The sequence below is a fragment of the Zosterops lateralis genome (genome assembly GCF_965231275.1).
Source record: "Zosterops lateralis genome assembly, chromosome: 5".
Classification (NCBI taxonomy): Eukaryota; Metazoa; Chordata; class Aves; order Passeriformes; family Zosteropidae; genus Zosterops; species Zosterops lateralis.
The window spans coordinates 43,141,665-43,158,133 of record NC_139766.1 but is presented as its reverse complement, the minus strand read 5'-3'; the positions used below and the strand labels follow the sequence as shown (position 1 = coordinate 43,158,133).

General features: G+C 40.9%; 1 protein-coding gene across 1 annotated transcript; it reads left to right on the top strand.

The window, feature by feature from the left end:
* Window positions 1–12,994: 12,994 nt before the first annotated feature.
* On the top strand, window positions 12,995–15,013 carry NPY2R (neuropeptide Y receptor Y2). Its single transcript, XM_083862177.1, has one exon. It carries the CDS (start codon window positions 13,059–13,061, stop codon window positions 14,214–14,216), a length of 1,158 nt encoding a protein of 385 aa, XP_083718303.1. The 5' UTR covers window positions 12,995–13,058; the 3' UTR covers window positions 14,217–15,013.
* The last annotated feature ends 1,456 nt before the right edge of the window (window positions 15,014–16,469 follow it).

Here is a 16,469-nt window from a genome sequence, read left to right as displayed (position 1 = left end):
AAATAGTAATAACCTAAAGATTGCTGCATAATCACATAAACCTGATTTTTAAGTACACAACTTCTTTTCTCCCCTTCATTAAACTTGCTATTATTTATTAATTTCTTGATACATTAAAGTTTTATTAACATGAACCCTTTTCAGTATAAATGGATATTTTTGATGGAAAGACAGAGTATTATTTTATTTACATTCGTAAATAAATATAAATATTATATTTGACATAGGAATTATTTAAAATAATATTTAATATTATGCATCTGCAATCATATTTATGATTATGTGATAGCATTACTGCATTGTTCTACTGAGTTTACCAGAATAAAGTCAGAGAACCAAGTATGTAATTTATGTTATTCTGTAACTAGGAACGTTCTGTTTCTTTTGCTGTGCAAAAGTTCACGAAGAAGAATAAACAAAAAAGGAAGTATTTCTCACTAGTAAATACTAGTACTTTAAAATAATATTTCAATAGTAAAACTATTGTAAGTCTCTTTAAGAGTCACCCTAAATTGTACACCTCCAAATAAAGGTGGTACTGGAGATGCATGTGCTTGCTGCACTTGGTAACAAGGTGAGAGGTACTGGCTTGTGGGTGCTGTTGGAGCCTTTAATTACTTTGCCTAAAGAGGAGTTTGAGTGTGGTGAAGCCCTTCTGTCTTCAAGCTCATGGATTTACTGCCTGGCATTGTAAAGTATCTCTGCAAAAGAATATTTGTTACTCATGTTTCTTTACAAAAATAACATACTTTCACTGCAATGAAGGTAAATAGGAGATATATAAGGGTTTTTTTTAGGCTAGAGATATTTCAGGATTTCTACAAGGACCAGGTTTATGTTTGGACATGTTAATGCTTAGCTGCACAGCATGAGATACGGTGAAAAAAATGTGCAATGCTTCTGCCTTTTGTCTCTGAAAAGGCAAATCAGTTAAACCATTGAATTTTTCATCAGTATGATTTCTCAAAAATGTCATAAGGTGGTAGAAAAGCTAACAAAATTTACACGAGAATTCATTATAATTCTGCTGTTATTATATTCACTACTTTCCCACTATGTAGGCCAGATACATTTGCACTGTAAAGAACAGAACTGTTAATATTAAAATAATACAAAACTACTGGGTAATTAATCCTTGCTGAGGGAAGAAATGAGATGATGAAGAAGCAACGTACTAATTTTGCTCTCAAATTTGGAAGAGAGACAAAAATAGTAACACTGATAAAGAAGGCCTCTCTTCTCACACACAGATGTTAACAGCATTTTCTTCTGTTTTGGTGGTGAACAAAAGTCGCTATTAGGAGAGACAAGAGTGCATCTAATACTCTCAGAAGGAGAGATTAAGAGCCAAAATATTGATGTAGAGATGTTTGTTGGTGAGGCCATGCTGGAAGGAAGGTTATAGGAATAGAAGAAGACAGAAATGGATGGGAGTGTTCTATATTCTAACTGGCAGGAATCAATGTTGGAGGAAAGCCAACATCACAGGGAAGAGTTCAGAATAAAGGGGACAAAGGTGAGTCAGTGAGAGCCACAAACTAGATTTTTGTACATAATAGAGAAGCTTGTGTGCAGATACACAGAACAGAGTGGCCTCTAGTCACTCAATAAAACTCTGCTGCAGAATCTGTAGAGAAATATGCTTTTTCTGGTCTTCATTGGAATGCACTGATTGGAAGGTACGGTATTAAATTCCTGTAATGGCAGATCCATCTAAACCTGCCACCATCTTCACCTGTTAGGTGAAGAATTAGTTCACTGTGAAACTATGTAAGATGGCCAATATGACAAAAACTTTTATAGACATCAGAATGTGTTTACAGATGAAAAACAACTGTTGTTTTGGTTTGTTTTTGTTTTTGTTTTTTTCCTTTCTATTCTTGGCAGTATAGGACTTGCCATATAGGAGTTTTTGCCTATAACATAGTAAAGGATGCTTAGGAAAAAGGGAGTCTATATCTGGAATTTGTCTGGGAGAGGTACTTTGGACAGTTTCTGCATACAGACAAGCCCTCTCAAGTCTTTGGGAACAAGAAAGAGAATATCATACCGACCATCTATAAGGACAAATCTGATACAATCTGCAAAGCATTAAGGCTCCAACCCTGTATAGTTTTTGTACCTGAAATCAATGGACACTATGTGTTTAAACTTCACTGAGGGTCTTGGGAAAAACTACTCATATACTAGATTTCAATCCAGATACTGATGGGGAGAAAATATACTTGCACATCCTTGTGATACCACTAGTGAAAGGTGGAACTCCTTTCACTAGAGTTTAGGTACCCACAGTGTACAAAGAACTAGCAAAAGTTTCTACTAGGGTTGAAGATGGTCTTGTAAACAGCTGATGGTGTTTAGGCTGAAATTCATCTAACCAAACATCATAAAGTTTTAAACTCCACTGGTCAGACCAAGTAGGTCTCTCTTGAAATTTAAAGAAGTCTAAGATAACTATCTCAGATGCAAACACCTCCACCACAGACAGCCACACACAACCTCCTGAGATATTTTTGGATTTCTGGGAGGATCATGTGTCTTACCATTCCTCAGGACCCTGAGATGATTATTCTGCAGCTTGCAGGACAGGGAGGTGATGCAGAAGAGCAGTTGAATCTTCCCCACTCCAGCCTGCAAAAAACAGCACTGCAGAAAGAGCTTCTCGTTGAAGGAAGGCTGTGCCAGCCAGACGTGCAGTGTGAAGGGAATAGATCTTCAGGGAATGATAGCAAAATTTCAGTGGAGCATGAAGGAGGCTTTCAGCTGCTCTGGAAAAGCAGGAGCTGACACATTCCTTTGTGCTGGGCAGGATGGATCAGCTTGTGCACAGATGGTGGTCTGGCTGCTGCTTTCCTGCCCGTGTGCAATCACCGAACGGCTAGCCTTACAAGCATGCCAAAACCCTACCCACTTCTTTCCCAAGCCTCTTCCCATTCCTTCTCCTCCATCCTAAAATACTCCTAGCACTTCAAATGCCATCACTCTCTGGAAAATGTGGGTGGGAATCACAGGCAATTAACAAAGGAAAATGGAGTTCATGTAGAAAACTGCCGGTTCAGTTCTGAGTGGGAGGCAGACTTTTTGGATCAGAGCACTTTTCAACCTTACAAAGATAGGCTGACAAGCTTAACTTGTTCACAGACTGTGCTGTCAATCAAAAATGAGGCACTGAAGTTTCACTACACTAGTAGGTGTGACACCTGTAATGGAAAGTATCAGCAAGGAAGAGGATGAAACAGTGGAAACTTCTCAGCATTCCTGTAAATTAGTGTCTGAGTCATACGATTACAGTTTGAGAAGGGGGCTATACAGGTTTGCTGCATTTAGCCTAGAATTTAATCCTTCAGAAGTTCCAAAATTGTGACAGAGTGCAGAAATGAGACAGTAACAACTTCACTTTTTAAAATGAGTGCTAACAGATATGGAAAGTGCTCTTTTTCCACTTCTTCAGAGATTAAAGTAATTTCTTAAGGACAAGAACTACTTACAAAGGAAATCCATTAATTTAATGCTATATATTTTTCCCAAAAGACATTATTGCACAAAATGCCACACAGAGGCACAGAATGACCCTGGATGAAGCCAGTGAGGGGTTCAGAAAAGTCTGCAAATTCTGTGTAAATGTGGGAAAGTTTACTGAAATAATGTGCAGAAACCTTATGAGAATTAATTCACTTTCAGCAATATGGGAGAAAGATACTTGTGTCTTAGTAAGTGAAAAAACACATTTCTTTATAAGATGACATGATTTCATAAATTTTCACTGGAAACTGTTTTTATTTGCATCTTCTATTTATGCTTACAACAAATATGATGTGTTTTACGTGGCATTATATACAGCATTATCAAAAGTGCTGTCTTCATTCATGGATAACATTATTCATCAACATAATTAAATTTCTGATAGGTTACTCTATCCATATTGATTTTTTGGAGCATCTCTTCAGGACCTGGTATGCCAACCATACCAGCAATCTTCTGCATCTTAATGAAGGCTGGCTGAGCAAGGTCAAAAGATGAGCAATTTCCTTGAGCTTAAGAGCAGCATGGAAAGGGTTTGTCATGAAAAGAGTAACAAATGGTAACAAAAAAAAAACAACAAAAAAACCAAAACCAAAACATATGCATATTTTTGAAAAATAAGCTCACTAGAATACATTTCTGAGCAATGTGTATGGTTCATGCACTCTCTACAAGTAGGAAAGAATGTGTGTAAACTTTGTGACCAGTTTTCTGTATTCTGAGTATGTAAGTTGGAGAGGAGGGAACACATATTTGAAAGCTTTTAATCTTTCAAACTTAGTTCTGTTTGTCCCAAAGACAACTAATTCAGCACTGCACAGATATCATCAGCAAGCCAAACACTGAAGAGCATGTGATTCAGTTTTAAGAACATGCACAACTTTTAAAAATTGTTGCAAAAATAATTTTTAAACAAAGCAAAGGGTGAGTGGCATAGTCGCGTGTAACAGCCAAGGATCTCTAGAATTAGAATTAATTGATGTACAAAAAAGCATATAATGAGCACATACAGTTGACTCACTTTTGGAAAGCATCTACAGATTCATTGCTTTCCCAGCTACCAGAAACTGAGCACTGAAATGTGTGTTATAGTCGAGCTGTAAGCTGTATGTGAGAATCTATTCTCTAATCTATGTGATGAGTGCTCTAGAATAAACAGAGACTTGCCTCAAGAACATCTAAAAACTCTTTAGAAATGGCAACAACTAGTTGTACACCAAGCTTTCAATAAGCTAATGAAGTGTCATTTTCCACATTACATTTTTGAGTTTTTAGAAATATCTGTATTTAAAAAGAAATTGAATTAAGGAAAAATAGGAAGGAAAAAATGCCTAAAATGCAAAAGCAACAAAAAATATAGCAAAAAGGTTTCTTCCTGGTATTTTTAAATCCTATTACATTTTGGCCAGACTCTTTGAATTCAAATGATAGAAAATAGATCTTAATAAAAGTTGAGTATTTCTGATTGAGATCTAGTAATGAAAAGAGCATAGAAAACCCTGCGAAGAAATGACCTTTCCTATATTCTCTGCAGAGAGAGGATAGCATGTCAGTAAAGAGAAGGAATAAGATGGCAAAATATATACTGAGAACATAAAGAAATATCAAGCACATGCTCATTGCATAAGGATTGCCAACTGGGAACACTGAATGAAGCTTTAAAGAAAAGTAGCGTATCTAGTTAGTTACAGACTGTGTCACAGGTATGTAAATATAAGTAGATATGTGTTTGTGTTAAATGGGCAACTTTAAAGCTGTCATTTCTTGGATGAACTGCTCGATCTTACAGTGTTGACTTTGTCTGAATGAAACAAGTGTATGAGATGCACTGAGTGATTTGGGAAGGCTGGGCTTGAAACGCTGCGTTCAGCTGTGCAGTCTTGCCTTGTGTGAAAACAGTGCCGAGCTCAGCCACAGCCTGTGAGCAAACAGCCAGTTGAACTGAGCCTTTGGTGCAATCATTTTTGAATGAGATACACCCACCTGTTTGTTTAACCAGCACTGGCCGTGAAGAACTGCTGTTAGCAACTCCAAGTTGGTATTTATAAATACCTACCAACCCCTCTCATTATCTGCTGACTTGTACTTACCCCTAAGGCAGATTGATGATGCATTTTTGTGCATACTGTTATATTACTGCATTTGTAAGAGAGAAATAAGCAGAATTGAACCTGTAAGACTGAATCTAAACAAAAAGGGAACAACAGTTTATAAACGTATGGCAAAATGTTTACATTTTATAAATAGAAATTTCACTCCTTAGCTACTTGAAAACTTTTGTTCTGACCTTTTAAGTAAAATACCTCCTTTTCCTATATAATTTTACACCATGTGATCTCTGTGTGGGTATCACATAACAGATTCATGACAGATATTTTTTCTCAAGGTCATTTTCAGGTTTTTTTTTCACATTTTATTTTTAAGGGATTTTTCCATGCTATGTAGAACACTTAAATCCCTGAAATCTGACTCAGTGCAGGAAAATCCATGTAAGGACTGGCAGAGTTTAGGTTGATTGAGTGGCATGCAGCACAGCACTGCTTTTAAAGGTCAGTGATAAAGGGACAGTGGTTTCTGATAAATTCAACCCTCACAGTAAATAATATAGGAAAAACTATTTTTGGGGACAGGAGATGGGACAGCTGCTGCCTTTTCTTGTTGATATTCATCAAGCCTTATTTGCCATTTCTGCAAACCTGATGTTGGACAATTTAATGGACAAGGACTGGTAACTCTTTCCTAGTTCTATGAGTCAAACAAAAGTCATTACTGCTTCAAGTGTCTGGGCACTACATGCAGGCCTGTATTTTGCTCCTGAGAGCTGGTAAAGTTAGGAGGAGCTGGCAAAAATGCTTATTGTTCCATTGGAAAAAGCCCTTCATGTCGGACAGAATTTGACAAGACAATTGTCAAAGAGAGTTGAACAGAGACTGCCAGAGGCAAACTATGTAAATCGGATTTTACACCCTGACATACCTCCCTAAGTGGGATTTACAGCAGAAACAACATAAATCCAACAGACTTTTTTTCCAAGCTGTTAAGATACGCTATCTAATTTCATCTTAGTACATGTACATATACATATTCACAGCAGAAGCTCATTTATAGACTTGCCTTAAATAGGAAGCTGAGATTTAAAGTTCATGTGGCTCATTTTTGTAATGTAAGTAATGTAAGTCAGTTTGCAGAGTCTAACTTTACAGTCTATAGCAAGATACAGCAAGAGTGTAGCCAAGAGGTTGAGAAGTGACTATTCCCCTCTATTTGTCAGTTGTGAGACCACATCTGTGGTCACAGCTGGGTTCAGTTTGGGGGTCCTAGTGGTGAAAAGATGTTGGTAGACTGGAGTAAGTGCAACAAAGGGACACCAAGATGATTGAGGCTGAGTTACGTAACAAAGTGGTGTTGAGGGAAACGAGTTTGCTCAGCCTCAAAGAAGCCAAGGATAGAAACCTAACTACTGTTCACAGCTGCCAGGAGGAACGCAGGACTAGGACAAGTGTGGGTTTGACTCACACTCTGAGGGTCCAGCTGGCAGAAAAGTGGCTATAATAATCAGTGAGACTGCTCTTCGAAGATTTTGTAAATCAAAAGGTTTAATAGAGAAAAATAAGAAAAATAACAAAATAACAAACGTTACAGAAAACAAATAATAAACTGCGCACAGGCACTTGAGAAGCCACAGGCACTGTGCTAACACACCTTCAAAAGCCTTCACTTTCTTTTGCACTCTTTCTTAAATACTGTAAGTTTTAGGAGAGATAGCATGACTTGCAGCCAATAACATCACCAAAGGGTTTTGAGTTACATTCTCAGAGCCCAATTTCTGCCCCCATGTTGGCACAGGAGGCTACGGAAGAATCTAGGTAAACTTCCTAATATGTCAGAGGTAAACTGAAACTCTTTCCCCGTTTGGAAACACCTGTTGAGGATGTGGGAGATGCTTTACTACAGACAAGGCGCATTTAGTACAAGCTGGAAGATGGGGAAGTCCGATTTGACACAAAAAAAAAAAAAAAGTCTTTGAGAGTTGTTGGCAGAATGGCCGGCCCAGTGAGGGCAGTACCCCTCACTCAGAGATACTCAAAACTCTCCTGGGGAGGAGACATAGCCTGGGAAAAGCTTGCTGGATCTAGACTTGATTTTACAAGGCGGGAGGTGAAGATTTTTGGAAGTTCCATCCGACACATGGTTCCATGATTCAACAACTCACGGCTTATCTTGGTTTTTGGGATGGAAATTGGAGTGCACACAAAGCAAAGTATCCACAGTTGCTTTGGAGGTGATCACTCAGCTACTTATTTCATATTGAACAGCCCATTTGCTACTTGACTCTTGCTGCCCTCGATGCCAGTGTTTGCATGGCTTTTGGTTCAAGGCAGTGTTTATGGGACCATTAAATTCCACTCTTTTACAAGCAATAAAAAATTCTAGTTTTTATTAGAAATGCATTTCCATTAAATGTTTCAGTTGTGTCTGAACACAGAATTGCCCTTTAACAGAGAATAACACCTTCTTTCTCTAGCATGGGAAGCCAGTCCTTACAGGCACAACAACCTCTAGGAAACTGCACTTCTTGACATCTTCTTGGAATCTGGAAGTGTAAGCAAGGAACAGCCTTCCCTTGCCTATAGAATCCTGAGCTGGGCAGATTGTAAAGATTTGTAGCATTTCACTACACCCTCCAAGACATAAGGGGTAGCAAAAATACATTAAATTAGGAAGACTGTGCAGAGTAGGGCAAAACAACACCCCTGAGACCAGTGGAAGGCCACTGCTGACTACTAGGAAAAGATTGCAGGCTGTCATGGCCATGTATTATACAAGTGCTGTAATTACTATGTCTGCTGATAGATCAAAAAAAAATAAATCCTACAATTAGATTGACTCGGGAAATGAATAAACAGGGGTAGGAGATTTGAAACTCCTGGCTCTTTATTTAGTCATCAAAGAAATCTATTTTGCAATAAGCTAGGGGCATTCCATTAACTGTCTCAGAAGTGCTGAAGGACTAAGAGCAAGGACCTTCCTGAAGAGATAACCTGAATTAGTAAAGATCCAAGGGGATTCTTAGGACATGTTTTGAATTTCAAAAACAACTCTAAATCACTGAAGTTATTCCTTGCTGCTCCCTTAACATTCTCTGCTGTAGATAAGGGCGTATTTTTGAAGCTACAATGAAAGCAAGGAGCATTATATTTGACAAGGGAAGTGCTTTTGTATTGAGTCACCTTTGGAAGAAAAAGAGGACAGAAAAGGGAAGATAATGTTGCTGATCCCTGAAACCACCTTAAATATGAATGCAAATTTACCTAAGTGACAGGAAGTAAAGGAGTATTCCTGTTCTGGAGAGCAGCTTCTGTAAGGTTTGGGAAGAGAATTTGAGTATCAGTGCTATAGCCACAGAGAAAGCAAACTCTCCTAGTTCCTATTCCTGGCAACTAGGATCAGGTATGAAGCACATTTTGGTAAATCAGGTCCCCCAGATATGCACTGAGGAGACAGTCCCTTGAATCTCAGAAGTTATACTGAGAGAGAGGCTCCAGACACCCAGTAAAATACTAAGCAGAACCCATTGATGGATTGATTTAACAAAGCAGAGGTGCAGCAATGCTGGCTGCCACTACTCTTCTGTCAAGCTGGCTGGCAGGAGAGCTGTTTTGAAAGGTTATTGATATAGAAAAATAAAATAAAATAAAATAAAATAAAATAAAATAAAATAAAATAAAATAAAATAAAAGCAGCAGCTGTCGTCTTTACGTTTCCAGCTTTGTAAATAAACACGAAACATTTTATTTTGCTCTTGACACTATATATAAATGCTTTATTCATCCTTACACCTGCTCTGGCAGCAGCCACATCTGATGATCAGAAAATCTGTGCAAGCAAGGATTTCAGCAGTTGTTTGGAGCAAAGGCATCGCATTTATACTGCTCCAGAAGAGCAGTTGTTTGGAGCAAAGGCATCACCTTTATGCTGCCCCAGAAGGCATCCCGGGGGAAAGCCGGGAAGCAGCTCAGGCTTGGCACAGCTCCCTCTGTTTCCAAACCCCTGCTTGAAGCCGGCTGCGCTGCCACTGCTGGCTCCCGAGCCGGGAAGAGCCGGGAGCGGATCCCGCAGCCTTCCCCGCATCCTTCCCCGGCGGGCGGAGCCCGAGCCCAGCCCAGCCCAGCCCAGCCCAGCGTGCGGGGGCCGCCGCCGCCTCCAAACTTTGTACGGGGCGAGCGGGGAGCGGCGGGAGCCCAGCGAGGGGCTGCCCTGCCCTGGAACACCTCCCTGCCCTGCCACATCGGCTCCTGGGGCAGCACCCGCCGTGCCGAGCTCTCCTGCCCGCGGCCAGCGCAAGGTAAGAACGAGAAGGAGGGACGGGGCGGCGGAGGGATGCCCGCAGCGCCCGGGATGGGTGTCTGCCCCCGGGATGGGTGTCTGTCCCCGGGATGAGTGTCTGTACCCAGGATGGGTGTCTGTCCCCAGGATGGGTGTCTGTCCCCGGGATGGGTGTCTGTCCCCAGGATGGGTGTCTGTCCCCGGGATGGGTGTCTGTCCCCGGGATGGGTGTCTGTCCCCAGGATGGGTGTCTGTCCCCGGGATGGGTGTCTGTCCCCGGGATGGGTGTCTGCCCCCGGGATGGGTGTCTGTCCCCAGGATGGGTGTCTGTCCCCGGGATGGGTGTCTGCCCCCGGGATGGGTGTTTTCCCCCTGGCACGGTTATCTCCTCCCGGGATGGGCTCCGAGGGGCGGGAGAGAAGCGGCTCCTCATCCCCAAGCCGCGTTCACTGCCAGCTTCGCCTCCAGCCCCCCCAGCCCCTTCCCCAGCACAGGCACTGCGGTCCTGGTGGGAATGCTGCTTGCTAATATAATCACGTATTCCACCCTCTTTGCTTACTTGCTCTCAGAACCCGTGTAAATCCTCTCTGGGCCTTTCTCAGCCGAAAGTTAGACAAAATTTGGTGCCTGGCCATGAGGATCTGATTGCTGGGGGCAAATAGCCGGGAAAAAAGCACTGGTGTGGTGCAGTTTGCAAGGTGTGCCGGTAAATGCTATTGCATGGAGAGTTTATCGCCAAAAAAAACCAAAAAAGGGTCCTGTCAAACACCACCTGCAGTGCCACCTCAGCTTTTATCCCCAGTTTTTGAAAGCAACTTGTATTTTGCCCACATAACTGTCCCACCGACAGTGCAAAACTTGTCCAGTTTATTTCACTTGCTGACACACGAGCTCATTTTAGTTTTAAACCGTGGTTGTCCCTTCTTTCCCTCAGCTTTGTCTTATTGACAAGACCAAAGCATCTTTCATCACCCTGAATAGGGCACTAACAAATAAAATGAAAGTGTCAGAACAAGAGAAGGCTTTGCTAAAAAGGCGTTGCAAGGAGGAATCAACAGAAAGTCAGGGACAAGGAAAATGGGTGAAAATACTTTTGGGAAGAAAGGGAAGCTATGTTATTTGACTTCTGCCTGGATTTGGGGCAAAGAAGAGAAAGAATTTATATTTGTCAACCCTCTTGCCTTTCTACTTCTGTCTGTAGATATGACCTACAATGAAAAAAAAAAATAATAATGAGATTTTGAAGCATTTGACAGCCCTGGGACCTCACCAAATCTCTACTGTAATAATATATGGAAGTGTATTTCTTGGGTGTAGGAATGGGTCAAAGGAAAATGCTCATCAGAGTTCTCAACTTCTGCATAGCCTTGACTGTGCAAATTGTGGTAGTTCTCTTGCATTTTTAACCAGGTGGACTAAAGGTGCATTGATAAGGATTCCCTTCCTGAAATCCATTGCTTAGGCTAGAAGTTGAAAACTGATTATACTGCTAAAATCAGCGGTGTACACTAGTATGAGCAGCTGGCACATCTCAGCTATGTGTCTTGTGGTGTTTCACATCTCAGGCTGACACTATTAGTTGTTGAATGATTGTAGACTAAACTGTATGGCATAATTCTGACCTGTTTAGCTGGGGGGAAAATGCCTTTCAGTTCATGCAGTCGACCTGCTTCTTTTGCAAAAATAGCTTGCCCTGAGAAATTCTTTGGGATGTTGTGTGGGATAGAAGCAAGCAGAAAGGGTTCAGTCTCCTGCTGTTAGATAACGCTCCTTTCTCAGCTTGGAAACCATACTGAAGGATGTCACTCACTGATAGTTACTGGGAACAGAGGTGGGGATGAAAATGTACCTCTGTTCCTCTGAAATGCTTCTCTGAAGATGGAAGGAATTAAATGGAGCTGATCAAAAAAGAGCAAGAATTTTTTAAAAGCCCTATTTATCTAAACACATCAATAGCTGTTTCTTTAGGCAGACTTGAATTTGAGAAGGCTTAAGCTATGCGGAACCCTTGATGGCAAGAAAGTGACATTTCTTCTCTACTCTTGCTTTCCTTAGGGAAGGTAATGAATGGGGAACTCGAGTGAATAACTCAGGGTTGCCTTTCCCCTTGGTGGCCAACAGTGGTGTTTTGTTGGTGAGTTTGCTTGGCACTGGTAATTTCATATTATTTTCCCAGGCCAAGAAAAGGAGTCCCCAGGTTCTCGGTTCTTGGTTAGCATGCCACCCATGTTTTGGGCAGTTTGCATGGGGACATGTACTTTTTTTACACTGGACTGAAGTCCAAGTCAGCAACTGATTGTAAACCATTGTGCCTACCGAAGTCTTAGGGTAGCACAGAATTTGGCTCAGCCTGTGTAAGGAAGAAAAAAAAAGTGATTTTTATGCCAGTGGTGAAATTCTTACTGACATCAGCAGGGGAATGATTTGCTCTTCGCTATGACTGCAGTCAGAAATGAATGCCTGATTGGCAGCCTCCAAGGAGCTCTGTTTTCTGAAATATCACACAGAAAGGAAATATCATGTATAACTGTGTTTCAATTGTTTCTTGAGTTGATTTCAGCATGAATAAGTTACTCAGTCATTTCAAAGAAATTATATTATTTCAGTTCTATTTCAGTGGTATTTTTTATTTGCCTCATGGTACAAACCGTTGTAAAACAAAGTTTCTTAAAGAAATTAGTACACTGGTGTTAAGGAAGGGCATAAACCTGTAAGAATTTATTAACTATGTAAAGGAAACACTTTTCCTTAAGGAAAAGCTGGAAGGTTATTATGTTAGTAACAGTCTGGATGGGCTGTTCCATGTAGAATTACCATAGATATTACTGGAAGATTTATGCTAAATAAGCACTAGTTTTAGGTAGTGGATTGTAAAAAAATGATATCCTACCCAGCAGGATCTTAATCCTTCTGCATTTACTTAGGCAAACTTTGTCTTTGTAATGCTTTTGAAATCTGTTCCAATTTTCAGCAGGAGTCATGGCTAAATAATATTACTGGATCAGCCTTCAAAATGTAAGGGCAAGAGAATTTAAATATGTTAAGACAGATCTTCTCTTAATTCTGTAATGTAGCATGTGGGTTAGGAATGAGATGTGGCTTTAGCTTGTTGCTTCTTGTCTTAGCCCATGTGGAACAATTTCTCCACTTGTTCTTGTACTGTTTTGTTTTCAGGGGCAGCTCTGTGCTTTGACCAGGCTGCTGCAAGGATGGGGCCCCTGGAAGCAGTAGGTGAGGAAAACCAGACAGATGAAATGAAAATGGAGCTGTTCACTAAGCTATACTTGACAAGATACACCACACCACTCAACGAATTGGCTCTGGACCCTAAACCAGAACTGAAGGACAGCACAACACTTGTTGAAGTACAAATAATTCTCATCTTTGCTTACTGCTCCATCATCCTGCTGGGAGTAATCGGAAACTCCCTCGTGATCCACGTGATCATCAAATTCAAAAGCATGCGCACAGTGACAAACTTCTTCATCGCCAACCTGGCAGTGGCCGACCTGCTGGTGAACACGCTGTGCCTGCCCTTCACGTTGGTTTACACGCTCTTGGGTGAATGGAAGCTGGGTGCAGTCTTGTGCCACCTGGTGCCTTATGCCCAGGCCCTTGCTGTCCATGTGTCTACTGTCACTTTGACTGTGATCGCTCTGGATCGTCACCGCTGCATTGTCTACCACTTGGAAAGCAAAATCTCTAAGCGGATCAGCTTCCTGATTATAGGAGTTGCCTGGGCAGTCAGCGCCCTGTTGGCAAGTCCCCTGGCCATCTTCCGTGAGTACTCGTTGATTGAGATCATTCCTGACTTCAAGATTGTGGTCTGCTCTGAGAAGTGGCCAGGGGAGGGGCAGCTCAACTATGGTACCATCTACAGCATCTCCATGCTCCTGATCCAGTATGTTCTGCCTCTGGCAGTTATCTCCTTTGCCTACATCCGTATTTGGACCAAGCTCAAGAACCACGTTAGCCCCGGGGCGGGGAATGACCACTATCACCACCGGCGCCGGAAAACCACCAAGATGCTGGTGTGCGTGGTTGTGGTGTTTGCTGTCAGCTGGCTGCCCTTCCACACTTTCCAGCTGGTCAGTGACATTGACAGTCAGGTGTTAGACCTGAAAGAGTACAAACTGATCTACACGGTGTTCCACGTCATTGCCATGTGCTCAACGTTTGCTAACCCCCTTCTCTATGGCTGGATGAACAACAACTACAGGACAGCCTTCCTCACGGCCTTCCAGTGTGAACAGCGGCTGGACTCCATCCACCCCGAAGTATCAGCAGCCTTCAAAGCCAGGAAGAAACTAGAAGCCAAGAGGGTTCAGTTCCCTGGGGACTCTTTCACACAACCTACCAATGTCTAAGATGTCTGACTTTAAAGAAGAAATGCATATATTGTGAACAAAGGGATGAACCCATTTTGGTACATGCATTTTCAATGCATTGTTTTATTCATAAATGGTGAAAGAACAGTAGCAGGAAAGTCACGGCAGGTATTATGATTTGAGGGGAGTTGATTGACCTCAAGAGGATGTAACTATACAACTGCAAGGAAGTAAAAGGGAGAGGCTTTGTTTATGGCTGTCTCTAACAGGGTAAATACTCTTCATCCCTCCTGTATCTTCTCGACAAGTCTAAATGACAAGGGTTTGCTGATTTTGCTGGAGGAAGGAAAACAGCTGATTTATAGCACAGGAATATTGGTGGTGGGTGCGGGTAGTTTTTATATTCGATGTGGAGATCAGGGAGTGCAGAAGTCTGCCAGGAGAAAGAAGCCTGTCTGATGGGGGAATGAGCTGTGCTGGTTAAACCTCAAACTTTTCAGGCCTCTTCTCTCCCACAGGCAAAGACAAGGGAATTAAGAAGAGAAAAATGTTACTTGTTTTTGACTTGTACTAGACTATTTCAAACCAGAGCATTTGAAATAGATTAAGTGGTGAAAACAGAAGAGAAAAGAAGAACCAAACCCACCAAAATACTGGATTCAGTGAGGAAAGTTTCTACGTAAAATGAAATGTGGGTTTTGGCCAATCAAATGGGGTAAGAAGTCATCCTTTAAAAACTGGCAGTTGTTATGCTGGTGAGAAAATCACGAGCCTGTGACTTGATCAGTCATTCCCTGCAGATTTCTGCCTTTCATTCTGCTCTGGGAACAGCACACAAATGCAGTTCTTTTAAGTAGCATATGAGGGCAGGGAATGCAGGCTCAGGTCTTCTGTGAGCACTTCATAAACTGCTAATATTTTCATTTTCAGGACCTGCTTAAATGTCTAATGTGTTATTAACTCCATATGCTTTGAATTGTTGCTGCTTCTGCCTGCATAATAAAACAGCAGATAATTCTGATCCTCTGGAAAAGCTGCTAGATGGTAAAGTGCTTTTCCTTATTGTGGTTTTTTGTCACATACTCATCTCGTCTCAGAGCTTTTTCCATCTTTAGCCTTTGTAAAAATTAAGAACATCTGAATGACTGTAACCTGATAACAGTATGCTATGTTTATGTGATAACTTATCAGTTATTCTGCATGCTGTAGTTAATAGTTAAATTCTTTTTTGCTCAGGTATAAAATTTTAATCTGTTTACCGTGTTGTACACAGCAATGCTCAACTCCTCTATGTCTTTGTTCAGCCTTTTTGAACTCATTAAAGAGATGAAGAAAATTTCAATCCATGTTTATTCCAAGCTGCCCTGTTGCTTATCGAGAATAAAAAAAAGTGTGATACTTTCACTTGAAGTCTAGTTTGCTGGCTACATTTCAGCAGCCTCATTTTTTCTTTCCATTTTTTGTTGTTCCTAAATTCATTGTGTTCTCTCTTAAAAATTAGAACCCAAGAAAACGCCAGTGCTGAAACGTTTGCAATGTAATGAATAGTATCAGGTCTTTATCAAGTGGAGAAATTAATCTTTGCGTATTCAGTATTTGGCACCATCCTTTAAATATCCATGAAATCATTTGGACTTGGATTTTCATGAGCAGAGAAGGGAGGTCTAGAGAATTAGCTAGTGTTTACTTGTACAGGAAAAAGTATCCATCATTCTTGAACAGTTTTACAAAAATAGATTAATTCTCCACCATGTTCAGGACATGATATTGCCCACAAGTTATTTTTGTCGGAATATTAATAACATCCAAAATGTAAGATCAAAACTCTTATGGGTGAGAAAGGATTATAGAAGTATGCAATTATTATGGACATCAATCACATGTATCACTTGACTCTGAACCCTTCATCAAAAGTATTATTACTGCAAATAAATACCCTCCTTTATTTGAAGCACAAATGATTTCAAGTTCTGTTTAAACTCCTTTAAGCCTGTTAGAGTGTGGTATATAGACAGTTTTGAAGTAACCATGACAGTGTGTGCAAAATCTACAATTGCCAGACTAATTCTCTGTAATTTTAAGTCTGCTTTACATCATCCTGTATAAAAGCAATTAATTACAAATAATCTTTCCATTTATTTAATGCTGTCTTTATTTTATGGCTTCCTGAGCTTTCTCTGCAGCCATCATGCTGAGCCAGAACTAATTTATTGCATTGCTTTCCTCTCCGTCTTGTGGAGGTGGTGCCTTGGTTAGTGCCTGCTTTAGGGTAACAAACCCATGCACAGTGTC